The 13749-nt window shown below is 41.7% G+C and overlaps 1 protein-coding gene across 1 annotated transcript in view; it reads right to left on the bottom strand.

Annotated features, from left to right (window-relative positions):
* LOC141078500 (uncharacterized) overlaps positions 1-3972 on the bottom strand; it is a 29796-nt gene extending 25824 nt beyond the window's left edge. Inside the window, exon 1 of the mRNA XM_073565165.1 lies at positions 3877-3972. Within this exon, the coding sequence (XP_073421266.1) occupies positions 3877-3972 (96 nt within the window). The remainder of the gene's footprint in view (positions 1-3876) is intronic.
* Positions 3973-13749: the final 9777 nt, after the last annotated feature.

Genomic DNA, 13749 nt, shown 5'->3' with positions numbered 1-13749 from the left:
CTAAATTCTATGTGACTTTTTCTGTATTTTTATATTTAACCAGACCAACTGATTTCTAAATGGGGACTCATATAGATTTATTTGTTAATATTCATTTCCTTATGGAGACACATGCATAGCAACCCTGTTATACCAACCTGATAGACAGGTATACCATTTGACAGCAGGTCTACTCCCATCTTTCTTTCACATTTTTTCATCATTATTGTGATGCCAATTTTTCTTTGTTGCATCCTTTTACTTTTACATGACATGATATGCGTCTCCTATAGTTTCTTTTACATATCCATTGCTGACAATAGTTATTGTTTCATAATAAAATTTATATTTTATACATTGATATGACCTGATCTTGGTTTCTTTTTCATTTTGTTTCACTGTGAATATCACATTTTATTTACTATTGTATCAACGTATATACGGTATGGGTATAGACCTTTTTTGTTCTTTGATGCCCATTCTTAACTTGAGATTTGCATGGACGTCTACATGAGCCCTCAGGCTATGTTCCCATGATAAGTGTTTGGAGAACCTTTGGGCCTCGTGCACACGATGAGTATTTGAACCAGCGATTTCTAATTTTTCCAACAAAATTTACAAAACCATTATTTTAGGGATGCAGGTTCAGTTAAGGTTGGTTTCACACTAGCATTTTTTTGCGCTGTGTTTTTGCACATACATGCGCATGCGTCCTTTTCCCCTATCTTTAACATGGGTGTGCATGGTCTAGCGTTTGCACACGTTCGTACGCGTTTAGGTGCGCATGCGTTTTTTTGTAGTGTGCGCCCAAGCGCGGCGGACACAACCGGTTGCATTTTTGGTCCGTCCGACCTGTCTCAAAAAAACGCATGCAGACGGAATGCGCAAAAAAACACATTACAGTCAATGGGGACGCAGATGTGCGCATGGATATGCACATGTCTGCGTTTAAAACGCATGCATTTTAAGAGTAAAAATGGCTAAAAAATGGTTAAAACACATGCGCAAAAAAGCAGCAAACGCATAAAAAACGCATGATGCGTTTTTTGTATGCGTTTGCACTGCTCAAAAGCGCAGCGCAAAAAAAACGCTAGTGTGAAACTAGCCTAACCTCTTTTGCCGTGCGGGCCTGCATGGCAATAGTTAAAGCCACCAGCCAATCGGAGGCTGGCAGCTGACGTCAGCATGCACATCGCCGGCGTATGACGTCATTGTGCGCTTGAAACGCCTGGAGGGATCATCGTCGCAGGAGCTCGGCCAAGTAAGGAGAAGATTTTTTTTTTAAATTTTAAATCAAAGCGGCAAGCTGCAATATGTATGTTTCACTGGCAGGGTGGAGACACATGGACCATGTGTCTCCATCTTGCCCGGGGCAGAATGGAGATATGGGGGCAGGATGGGAGACACGGGGGCAGGATGGGAGACACGGGGGCAGGATGGGACACACGGGAGCAGAATGGAGACATGGGGGGAAGGATGGGAGACACGGGGGGCAGAATGGAGACATGGGGGCAGGATCGGAGACAGGGGGCAGTATGGAGACACAGGGAGCAGGATAGGAGACATGGGGGTAGGATGGGAGTCATGGGGGCAGAATGGAGACACGGGGCAGGATGGGAGACACGGGGGCAGAATGGAGACACAAGGGCAGGATTGGAGACACAGAACAGGATGGAAGACACAGGGGCAGGATGGAAGACACGGGAGAAGAATGGAGACATAGGGCAGAATGGGAGACATGGGGGCAGAATGGAGACACAAGGGCAGGATTGGAGACACAGAACAGGATGGGAGACACAGTGGGCAGGATGGAGACACAGGGGGAAGGATGAGAGACATGGAGGCAGGATTGGAGACATGGGGGGCAGGATGGAGACACAGGGGTAGGATTGGAGACACAGGGGCAGGAGGGCAGGAAGGGAGACATAGGGGCAGGATTGGAGACACGGGGCAGAATTGGAGACACAGGGGGCAGAATGGATACTCAGGGTCAGGATGGAGACATGGTGCAGGATGGAGACATGGTGCAGGATGGAGACATGGTGCAGAATGGAGACATGGTGCAGAAGGATGGAGACAGATGGGGCAGGAATATTGGGCAGGATGGAGACAGATGGTGCAGGATCATGGGGCAGGATGGAGACATATGGGGCAGGATCATGGGGCAGGATGGGGCCAGATGGAGACACACGAGGCCAGATGGAGACAAATGGTGCAGGATCATGGGACAGGATGGATACGATGGAGACAGACCGGGCAGGATCATGGGACAGATGGGGCAGGACGGGGAGATCATATAGGGCCAGGATGGGAGTGCATATGGATATTATTACCATAGGGGCTAATTAAGGGATATTATTACTGCAGTGATGTATTTATTTTATTTTTTGAGGATGCAGTTTTAAATGGGGGCAGCGGTCCTGTTACTGTGCAAAGCGACACTATCGCTTTTTTTTCTTCATCTGGTGTAATTTAGAATTTGGGAAAAAATTAAGTAATTTGTTCTGCAAGTGGTGCTCTAGGTAACTGTGTTATTTCCTGCAGAGACGAGCCGTGGCAGGAAGAAATGATGGCGGTCTGTGCTGGATGAATATGAAAAGCGAAGATGAAAGACTTTACCTAGAGACATCACTAGTGAGCCATTGTATAACCTGTACACTGATACTATACACTGTATACTATATACAGCAGTCCTGTGTACAATGTCACCAGTGATCACTGTATTACCTTTACACTATACACTATATACAGAGCTCCTGTGTATAATGTCACCAGTGATCACTGTATTACTCGCACACTGACATTATATACAGAGCTTTTGGGTGTAATGTCACCGGTGATCACTGTATTATCTATACACAGACACTGCATACTAAGTTCACATCTCCTGTGTATAATTGCACGTATGGTGATATTAGTATTGAGGGTTTTTTTTTATTAATGATCAGTATTGTAGTATTCAGTCACTATGTGGTGGTAATATGTTGTCCAGAGATAGTGTGGCTGTATTTGTTCCTTGTATGTGCTATTATTCAGTTACTGTTCCTGGTATGTGGTATTATAGGTCTCTATGTGGTGGTAATATGGTGTCTGGTCATGGTGCGGTGGTATTTGTCCCTTGTATGTGATATTATTGGTCATTTTAAAAATTGAAAAATAAAGAAAAATATACCTAAATTGTATTGGATATTTTAACAAATGTTTATTAGGTTAGAGTAGGGCCTGGCCAAAAGAGTCTACCTCTGTTGTGGTGGCGGCTTAAAAAATCTTTTGGCCAAAACAAAAGCAGCCGGCTATGTGTGTTGTCTGGTATTTGGAACTGTTAATGTGTGATTGGTGAGAAGTGGAGTTTTTCCAAGAGAGAGCGATGGGACTGTGGACAGTTCGAGGGGTAGAGGCAGGGCTGGGGTGGAGGTTGAGCGGAGTCTCAAGGGGGCCATGAAAATTTTGCCAGTATGGAGTCACAAAATTCATAGTGGCAGCCCTGGCGATTGCATCTGTGAATCGGATCGCACGCACCCATGTAAGTCTATTGGTGCATGTGAAGCATCGCACTGCACTTAGATATCATTCAAGTGCAGTGCAATTTCCGCTGATGCTGACAATGGAGGAGATGCAAAAATTACTTTCTTCATGTTTTCCCACCATGCTTCATGGTTGGGAAATTGTTCCAGGGTTTGTCTTCAGCCTTCTTCTTCCCTAAAACACAAGTGGAGTTGATACCAAAAGTTTTCTTTTGGTCTCATCTGACCACATGGCATTCTCCCATGCTTCCTCTGGATCATCCAGATGGTCGTTTGCAAACTACAGATGGGCCTGGAAATGTGCTGGTGTAAGCAGGGTGACATTGCGTGCCCTGCAGGATTTTAATCCGTGATGGTGTAGTGTTTTACTAACGGTCATGTTGGGGACTGAGGTCTCAGATCTTTTCAGGTCATTGATCAGGTCCTCCCATGTATTTCTGGGCTGATGTTTGATCTTTCCCAGAATCATCCTTACCCCACAAAGCGACCGAGGAGGACTGACAGTTATTTTGTGTTTCTTCCATTTTCTAATAACTGTGCCAACAGATGTTACCGTCTCACTAAGCTGCTTGCCCATTGTCCTGTAGCCCATCCCAGCCTTGTGCAGGTCTACAATTTTGTCCCTGGTGTCCTAAGACAGCTCTTTGGCCTTGGCCATGGTGGAGAGGTTGGTGTGATTGTTTGAGTGGACATGTGTCTTTTACACAGGTAATGAGGTCAAACAGGTGCAATTAATACAGGTAATGAGGGCAGAGTAGGAGGGCTTCTTAAAGTAAAACTAAGGTCAGTGAGAGCCAGAATTCTTGCTGGTTAGTAGGTGATCAAATACTTATTTCATGTAATAAAATGCTAATTAATTATGTAAAAATCATACAATGTGAATATTTGTTTATTTATTTTTATATTCTGTCTCTCACAATTGAAGTGTACCTATGATACAAATTACAGACCTCTCCATTCTTTGTAGGTGGGAAAACTTATACCACAAGATATGGCCTTCCCAAAACCCTGTCTGATGACAAATGCACATGTAGCAGGATGCAGCAGGCCTCCACTAATAAAGGCAAGGGGCAGCTCAGGTGAAAACTACTGATAAAAACAACCACCCCACACCTACCAGACCATGGAGGGGTTGGCTGCCTAATAGAAAAAATGCACATAGATAAGGCTTTCATAGGACGCCAGTCATAAATATAAGTGTGATGCCAAGTGTCTGGCTTGCAACCTATTAATGACGCCCATAGTATTCTCAGGTGGGCTGCTCCAGCACTATAACATGCAACACACAGTAACAGACGCCCTAATAGACCAAGCCAACAAAAAGCGGCCCGGCTGCATCCTGCAAAAAATTATATATTGCCAAAAATTAATGCATACAATGAGTACATTAAATGAGGTATTGGTTAATATTTTGGCCAAAATAGATAGAGCCTGCAAGCCGCGTCAAGGCTCCTCATAATTTGCAGGTCCCTAACACTAATATCAAAACAACTAACATAGAAAAAATTCAAAAAAACTCACACAACAAGATATGGCCTTCCCAAAACCCTGTCTGATGACAAATGCACATATAGCAGGATGCAGCAGGCCTCCACTAATAGAGGCAAGGAGCAGCACAGGTGCAAACTACTGATAAAAACAACCACCTCACACCTACCAGACCATGGAGGGGTTGGCTGCCTAGTTTTTTAGGGTTTTGGGAAGGCCATATCTTGTGGTATGAGTTTTTTTTTAATTTTTTCTATGTTAGCAGGTGGGAAAACTTGCAAAATCATCAGTGTATCAAACATGTATTTTCTCCATTGTATATCTTATGGCCAGTCACATGACCCTTTATATACTGTTTTTATAAAAAAATTAATTAGTACAATTTAAGGCTTTCTATAAGAACATTTATTTAATATCCAGCAATCTGCAATGTATTTGATTTATAGAGGCTTATTTACCTGTAGATTTTGGATCTGTAATTTAGTTTTTTCCAGCCACATGAGACTTGCTGAGCTCGCTGCCATGCCTTCTCCTGATTTGTATATTACCAGCAAAGAAGTTGCTACAACAAACTATGCAAATGTGTACCGGATAGACAGGCGAAGGCGGAGTACCTGGGTATATTTACATGGTAAGGAAACAAAAGATTAACCCAGTATTTGCTGGAAGATCACTGCAAACAGTAGCCATGTGTTCATCTCTACAGTTATGAAACGGTATCATAGAGTTGGTAATATACAGTACTTTGCCCATAATTCAGACATTAAAGGGAATACTTGTCTCCAGCGCATAATTCTGATTTGAAGATATCTTCTGCATTCACTGTATACTGCAAAATTAGAATAATTACAGTTATAATCTGTATTAACTTCTTACAAAATCACAACTTAAATTTTTTTTTTACAGACAGGACAAAAAAGTGCCTTATGTTAACAGACTGTCCTGGAATTTCTGGACAGTCAGCAATCATGGTTTGATGTCATTTTTTATGATGCAATATATATAATCAAAGACTACATCAAGATGTTCAAATCTTAAAGTTCCTATACACTCACATCCCATTACATTAATAATAATAATAATAATAATAATAATCTTTATTTATATAGCGGCAACATATTCCTAGACGCTTTACAGTTTAACAGTTTCAAAACACAAGTCATAAATAACAACGTTAACAATACAATAATTAAAGCAAAATAATAGTTGTATAGGTTTTCCAGGAGTTTATTAAAAAAAATTACCTTAACATCAGTGACAATTGTAAAAAAAAAACCAGCCAGACATTAGTCACCTGCTAAGTCTCATGCTAACCGATAGTCTTCTCCTCACTAGTCTTTCTTTATTTCCCTGCAGCAGTGGGAAGCGATGTACATCTAACCACTGGCAGAGACAGACAGAAGAGGGCTCCTGTACAAGAATATGGGTCCTTTTCAATCTAATGGCTCATCATAATGCACAACTCCAGCTGCTTTGGAGGTTGAAGTGGCCCCCTTTCCTTTTGGGCTGTTGTGTGGCTACATAGATTGCACCAATGGTATGTCCACCCCTACATCTAATCGATTTCTGTGACCATTCAGTGCATATATTGCATGGGACAGCTAAGGCCAGGCATTGGTTGGCCATGCACAGAATTACTTTTTCCTGAGGCTTGTGATACATTATGCAGCATGTAATTTTTTTAACGCTAACATTCGCTTCTTTGCAGTAGAGGAGCATGCCCTCAATAAAGATATCAAGACCTGACAGCCAGGGGAATTGATGATGTTAAAAGGGGCAGGATTCCGGTACGTGTTCTGAACTGTGAAGAGGAGGAAGCTTGCTTGCCCCGTTATGCAAGCGTAGCCAAACTGTTCACAGTCTGTAACAATGATATTCAGGCTGTAGGACCCTTGACTCCGTCAGAAGCGACGGATGGCAATGGCTCTTCTGTCCAGATGGAGGAATGGTTCCAAAAGATACATGTTGGCACCGACCCCACTAATGTACATCAGAAAAATGGAGTGCAGCGGGTGGTGCAAGAATACGAGAGGGTTTTCAGTAAGCATCCTTTGGATTTTGGGCAGGTAAAAGGGTTTCAACATAACATCCCCACAGGAGATCACCCACCTATCAAAGAAAGGTATGTCCTGTACCTCCAGCTCATTATCAGTGTGCAAAAGGTATGCTAAGAGAAATGAAACAAGCAGGGGTAATCAGAGATAGCTACAGTCCTTGGGCAGCTCCCCTGGTGTTTGTCAAAAAGAAAGATGGTACAATGCGCATGTGTGTAGATTACAGACAACTTAACAAAATTACCCACAAAGATGCATACCCCTTACCGCGCATAGAGGAGTCTCTAGCAGCATTAAAATCAGCTACTTCTCCACTTTGGTCTTAACCAGTGGGTACTGGCAGGTTCCTGTTGCTGAGGCACACAAAGAAAAAACTGCGTTCACTACTCCTATGGGGCTATGTGAATTTAACTACATGCCATGCGGACTGAGCAGTGCTCCTGGAATCTTTCAGAGAATTATGGAATGTTGCCTGGGACACATGAACTTTGAGACTGCTATTGTACTTGGATGATGTGATTGTATATTCCAGGACCTATGAGGAACATCTGCAACACCTGGCAGAGGTCTTGGAGGCGTTGTCCAACTTCGGCTTGAAGGTAAAACCATCGAAGTCTCATCACCTAAAGCCCAAAGTGCAGTATTTAGGCCATGTCATGAGTGCAGAAGGAGTAGCACCCGGCCCAGACAAAGTGACTGTCATCAGAGACTGGCAGGTACCCACCAACATCCAAGAGGAAAGCATAACTCAGAACTGTACATATATAACCCTTTTGTGGCGATAAAGACACAGGGTGCCACACTTACATTGCTGGGAGAAAATTTAGGTGGCAATTACTTTTCCCAAGCACATTTGCAATCACTTGGAAAACCAACCATGTGATAAATTGATTTTGATTCAACAACAAAATTAACAGATACCAGATTCTTTGGTTGGTTGAACACAGACTAAACAATTACAGGTAGGAATGCTGCATTTTTTTATGCAAACCTCATCAAATTTGTTCATTTTTAACCACATGCAGTGTAAAATCTCAGACACAAGCCTTAACATTCATTACAAATGTACAAAATGCTGTATGAGTTCATTACATGTGAGACACAGGATTATTTATGAACTGAAAAAGGCAATGAATTGAAACCCCCCAAAAAGCTTACCTTCCCTACGCAAATATCTTTTAGCTTAATTTTCAATGATTTGCAGAATGCACTTAATAAATATATTGTCAATAGGAGAATAAAATATATAAACTTAATGTTTGTCAACATATACAGTACTGTGCTTAAAAGTTTTAGGCAGATGCAGAAAAATCCTGCAAATTAAGAATACTATGAAAAATAGAAATGTTAATAGTTTATTTTTTTTTTTTAGCAATGAACAAAATGTTAAGCAAATGTACAAAACAACAGAAATCTATATCCAGTCAAAAATTGCTGGGCCGCCCTTTGGCTTTAGAACGGAATCAAAGCATAAATTCGTCAAGGTACATTTGCTCAAAGTTCGGCAGGAAGGTTGTTCCAAATGTGAAGGTTGGGGGGATGTAATGGCAGCTTACAATTGTCCTGTAAGAATGTGTTGCTCTAACAAGACACCTGGCTTAGCTGGTGGCCCTGCTTTTGAGCTGCAAGTCAGAATTCAAACCCCGACCAGCTAGCTAGAATCCAGCTCCTTCAAGAAGACCCCTTTGTGGATCCAAACCATGCGTTCCGCTTTGTTCAGACAGCTAGTATTTTATAATGAGAATATGGGCTTAATATACACCCTAGCCACACACCGGTTACATTTTCGTGATCTCTGGACTGGACCGAGTGTCTTCCTAGGTCTTGATCCGTTCTAGCACCCAGGGTATGGAGATGTATAGAACAGCTACTAGAAGTCAGGTAGTAAAACTGTGTTTGGTCTTAACTCGTAGCAGGGACCCAGCTGGATCTGATGGTGCCAGAACTGCTGTTCCTAAAGATGTCCAAAAAGAAGTTTTGATCTTTCATAGGTTTTGAGAGACTTGGCTACCAACCTCCAGGGGAGGGAATTTAGGTTCAGTCCAGAGGGCAGGAGAGGAGTTACCTAAAAGGGATAAAAACTAGTGTAAGGCCTAGTAGTCTGTCTGTCCCTCTATCTCTCTCCCTGTTGCCTGCAGTCCACTTTGAACTGGGATCATGACGAGTAACAGGCTGTGAATGACCTAGGATCCTTCTGGAAGCCAATGCCACTGAGGTCCAGTGTAAACAAGATAGAACATCATCCAGTAATTGACATGATTCATCTGCTCATACTTTTGTACTACCACCTGACCATTGTATATGTATAACCAGTGTGTATATAGTGTATTGTCTAGTGTGCCCGTAAGATGATTAAATATATAATTTAACCTAGGGCTGCTCTTTTATATCGATCCTCGAATGTACACGTCCGTTTCTCAGTTTAACTTTCCATGCTACCGGGGCTGGTTCTTGGCCCGATATAACCCTATTAATGGACCAGACTTATATAGAAAGAAGAGCTGGCAGCAGTCTTACCAGGTGGACCTGGCGCTGTTTCACTGGTGTTAGTGAAAGGGGCCTCTCAGCCTGTCAGGATTGTGCATGAGTGTGGCGAGACGTCAGTGTTGGCGTGGGCCATATCCTCTCATTCTCTGTGCCTCCCTTGGTCTGTGTGGACAGGAGGGATGTCTGTGTAAAACTGTACCAATCTGACCTTACGTGTCCCCAGGGTGTGCGGATTGTCATGCTGGTGCAAGTGGGGAAACCTTACCATGTGATCCCGCTGATGTAATATTGACGTCAGGTGGGGTGGCAAGGTGCAGATCCTTCACACCAAACATTTTGAAGAACCAACTGTTTATCTTCTGAGGATGTAGACTTCTGCAAATCGTTCTATCTCTCCATGTAATGTGATATAATCATCACTTCCGTGAATTCTTATTTTTCTTTACGCTGAAGATAGTTTTTAAAAGGGTGGTCCATTACATAACTAGCATTTATTTTAATCCCAAGTGTCTGTCTATTTAATGTTATAATCTAATCTCTTTTCTAATATACTTTAAGTCCATATTGTCTCCCCCACTATGCTATCTAACTGCTTAACTGCTTTATTAATTTTTTATATACTTCCTGTTTGATGAGAAACCCCACTGCATGCTGGGATACTTAAAATGGAGACATAATTAGGGCGCAGAGGCTGCAGTCACTGCCGGAGCCTCTGCCACCACCCTGATACAAAGTGTCATAAGTGATGTCTGTTTCAGGGTCTAGGCTAGCCCCAGCTCTACTGAGCATGTGTTGTGTGACAATTCCAAGTATGCTCAGCAGACTCTTGTAAATATGCAATATTCTGCTTATTACACAGTGACAGTGCGTTCTGTTGCTGGCTGTGATGATAAATGACAAGTCAGAAAGAGAGTGCACTGTCAGTGCATATTGTAAGAAGATAGCCTGGTGAATAGAGACCAGCCCCGTCCCTACAATTGACGTCACTTGTGGTGACGGAGCTGGTCTCTGCCCACCAGGTTTCTCCTTACAATACACACTGACAGTGCACTCTCTTGCAAGTGATGACTTTCCACAGCTTCTGTCCCAGCCATCTCCTGATGATCTCCTGTGTTGGGTGTAGTGGGGCGGGGTGATAGAAGTGACTGTGGGTCCATTCTCCGGTGATGTCTGCTTGAGTCTCCCGTGAAAGAAAATGTCACAGGAAGTAAAGTACAAAGACAGAGACGGGGAATAGCTGTATAGGGAGAATAGTAGGGACTTGTATAATAAAGTAGACTACAAAAATGGCTAGGGCTTAAAGATAGATATTTATAAACGTCATTATAGGCGTTGGACAACCCCTTTAAGACTTAAATTTAAAGGGAATTTTTTTTAGCTAAATCCATCATGTGACAGATATCAAGATTTCCCAATGACTCATGACTTATAATAGTATCTAATAATTTAGGCTATATCTCTTATGATAATATAAAAATGTGTGCAAACTGTAAAGCGCTGCGGAATTTGTTAGCGCTATATAAAAATAAAGATTATTATTATTATAAAAGAAAAAATACTGAAGAGCATGGACCTTTAAGACGAACCAGTCCTAATTTCTGATCAGGACTCTTTTTCCCCACAAAAAAAGTCCAAAGTTGTAATTTGGAAAATTGTCACCTTACATTACATTAATGTGTGATGCAGTTTACAATAAATTGTCTTCTATACTTTATATATGTTTTCTGACATGGATTCCAGTGGCTCCTATAGATATTTGCCATCTAGTGGCCAAACACTGTACATCAGATGTCAATTCATCAGTGCACAAAAATGAGGGCAAGCACAAGATACCTTAGAGCTGGGCATCTGCCCAAAACATATCGCCAAAAGTGTTTTTAAGCACATAAAAACCCTTAATTCCTGTACAATGTGGAGACGACTCAGTAAGGGTATTGCGCACGTTGTGGATTAGTCTGCGGAATTTTCTGCAGAAATCCGCATTTCTTGGCAGAAAACGCAGGGTAAATCGCTTGCGGTTTTCCTGCGGAACTGATGCAGATTCCTTGCGGATTTTACTGCGTTTTTGCTGTGCTGATTTGGAGAGATAGAGAGAGAGAGATTTTTATGGGCCAGACTGGAAAACGCTGCTGCGGATCCGCAAAAAGAATTGACATGCTGCTGAAGAAAACTGCTGCAAATCTGCGCGGATTTTTCCGCATAATGTGCACATCGATTCTTCATTTACCATTCACTATCATTAGCTGTGCACTACACTGCGGATTTGATGAAAATTGCAATTAGATTTCTGCCCTTTGTTTGCTATTTCAAGCAGCTGTTCCGTACCAGTGCACTTTATCTCTTTTCTATTAGACCACGTTCACACATTCAGTATGTGGTGAGTATTTTACATCAGTATTTGTAAGCCAAAACCAGGAGAGGAACAATCAGAGGAAAAGTATAATAGAAACCCGTCACCACTTCTGTATTCATCACCCACTCCACATGTGAACATGGTCTTCACGGACCTAATAGACAATCTTACTTATGAGGGTCTGTCATAATGACAAATGTGACAAATGACCTAATTTAACATTGATTTATAATAATAAATCTCCCATGGGTAGCCCTGCAAGATTACTTCCCTTACTGCTCTACTTTGTCCAGGAAGACTGGGTGATAGCTAGAACAGATGTCATGTTTTGTTTGCCATCTTGCCAAAATCAGATATCACTAATAAAAGGCCAATTGCACTTTAAATAACTTGGTCAGCTTGTATTCACAGGTCATTTTTCCTTTTTTATTTTTTTTTATTTAATTAATATATAAGCATTTATTTTCCCTTAACTAATGTGATATTGCTTCTGTAAATCAAAGTCAGAAATCTCAATGTCACAATTTATCGTTATCAATATCCGATACAATTGTTTGTTTAAGTGCAGACGTTGAATCCTTATTTTTTCATATCTCCTCCTGATTTGTATGTTCAGAGCACTAAACCATCCCATACTATGTAAGCCATGCAAAATAGGGCAGATACCAAGGGCTTATTTACATTGTAAGGAAATACTGCAGCTTAGCTGATTCATAAACTCATACACATAGTTTTCCATGTGCCAGATTAACTGAATGTACCGCACTTGTACCATTTTGTTCTGCTCGTGTAATAGACCCATTTGATATTATGACCTGCTTCCAAAAAAAGTAAAGTGCAGCCACCAGGAGGCAAAATGGCATCGTTCTTTTTCTTGTGCTGCTGTAACTACATTCAAGCAATTAGGAAAAAAATGAGCTGGAGTATAAGTTAGTACGCATGCAAAGTGTAGGAGCTTGTTCACACTGGCGATTAAACAGAGAAACCCTAAGATAGAAACACAATGAACATATACCCTGCAGTGAGTAAAAATCAATAGTGCATATAAATAACATAGGGAACTTAGTAAACCCTGTTTTTGATATAACAGCCATCCCACCAGCTCCAAGGTGTACTCAGTCGGGATGGACATTTTTCGCACGTTGGTCGTCGGGACGCAGGCAATTTCAGAAAAAGCAAGCTGGTCAAATGTAAATGTATTTCATGAGCTGATGAACACAGACAGGTATTTATATATGTAGATTGGTAATACGATAAATTGGTTTGCTAAGTAGAGGCCAAAAAATGTTTTCCAGGTTGAGGCGCCACCTGCAGGTCATTGTTTCTTTCTACAGGTTTATGAAAATGAATGTTTAAACTGTATTTAGTCATAAAATCTTGAATGTGTGTTTTTTGGCTCTTTTTTTGCTGAAAGAAGAAAGTTTATCTTTGAAATTGTGTATCATTTGTGTGTGTGGGGCGAAGTAATCAGCGAAAAAGCAGTGCATGTTTACAAATGTGTTTACATATGTGACTCACCTGTAGTGAAGTGTGCAATCTTCCAATGTGCCTCAAATAGGCTGAGCACGCACTTGAGCAAGCTGGAAAGACCCCAAGGCAAATGTTTGGATTTGTTTGTGACGTCTGTAGGCAGCTTTGTGGTAGTGTGCTTTGGGGTAGTGTGCTGCCACCTGCAGGTCATTTGACCTTTCAAATGGTGTATCATTTGTTTGTGTGGGTGGAGTATGAATGGAGCAAGTGTGCAATTCAATAGGCAGTGCATGTTTACAAATGTGTTTAAATATGTGACTCACCTGCAGTGAAGTGTGCAATCCTCCAATTTGCCTGAAATAGGCTGGGCAAGCAGTTTGGCAAGCTGGAAAGC

This window comes from Dendrobates tinctorius, unplaced genomic scaffold (genome assembly GCF_039654945.1).
Source record: "Dendrobates tinctorius isolate UK_male_01 unplaced genomic scaffold, ASM3965494v1 ptg000016l, whole genome shotgun sequence".
In the NCBI taxonomy this organism is placed as follows: Eukaryota; Metazoa; Chordata; class Amphibia; order Anura; family Dendrobatidae; genus Dendrobates; species Dendrobates tinctorius.
The sequence above is the reverse complement of the archived record's forward strand: the minus strand, read 5'-3'. Positions and strand labels throughout refer to the sequence as shown.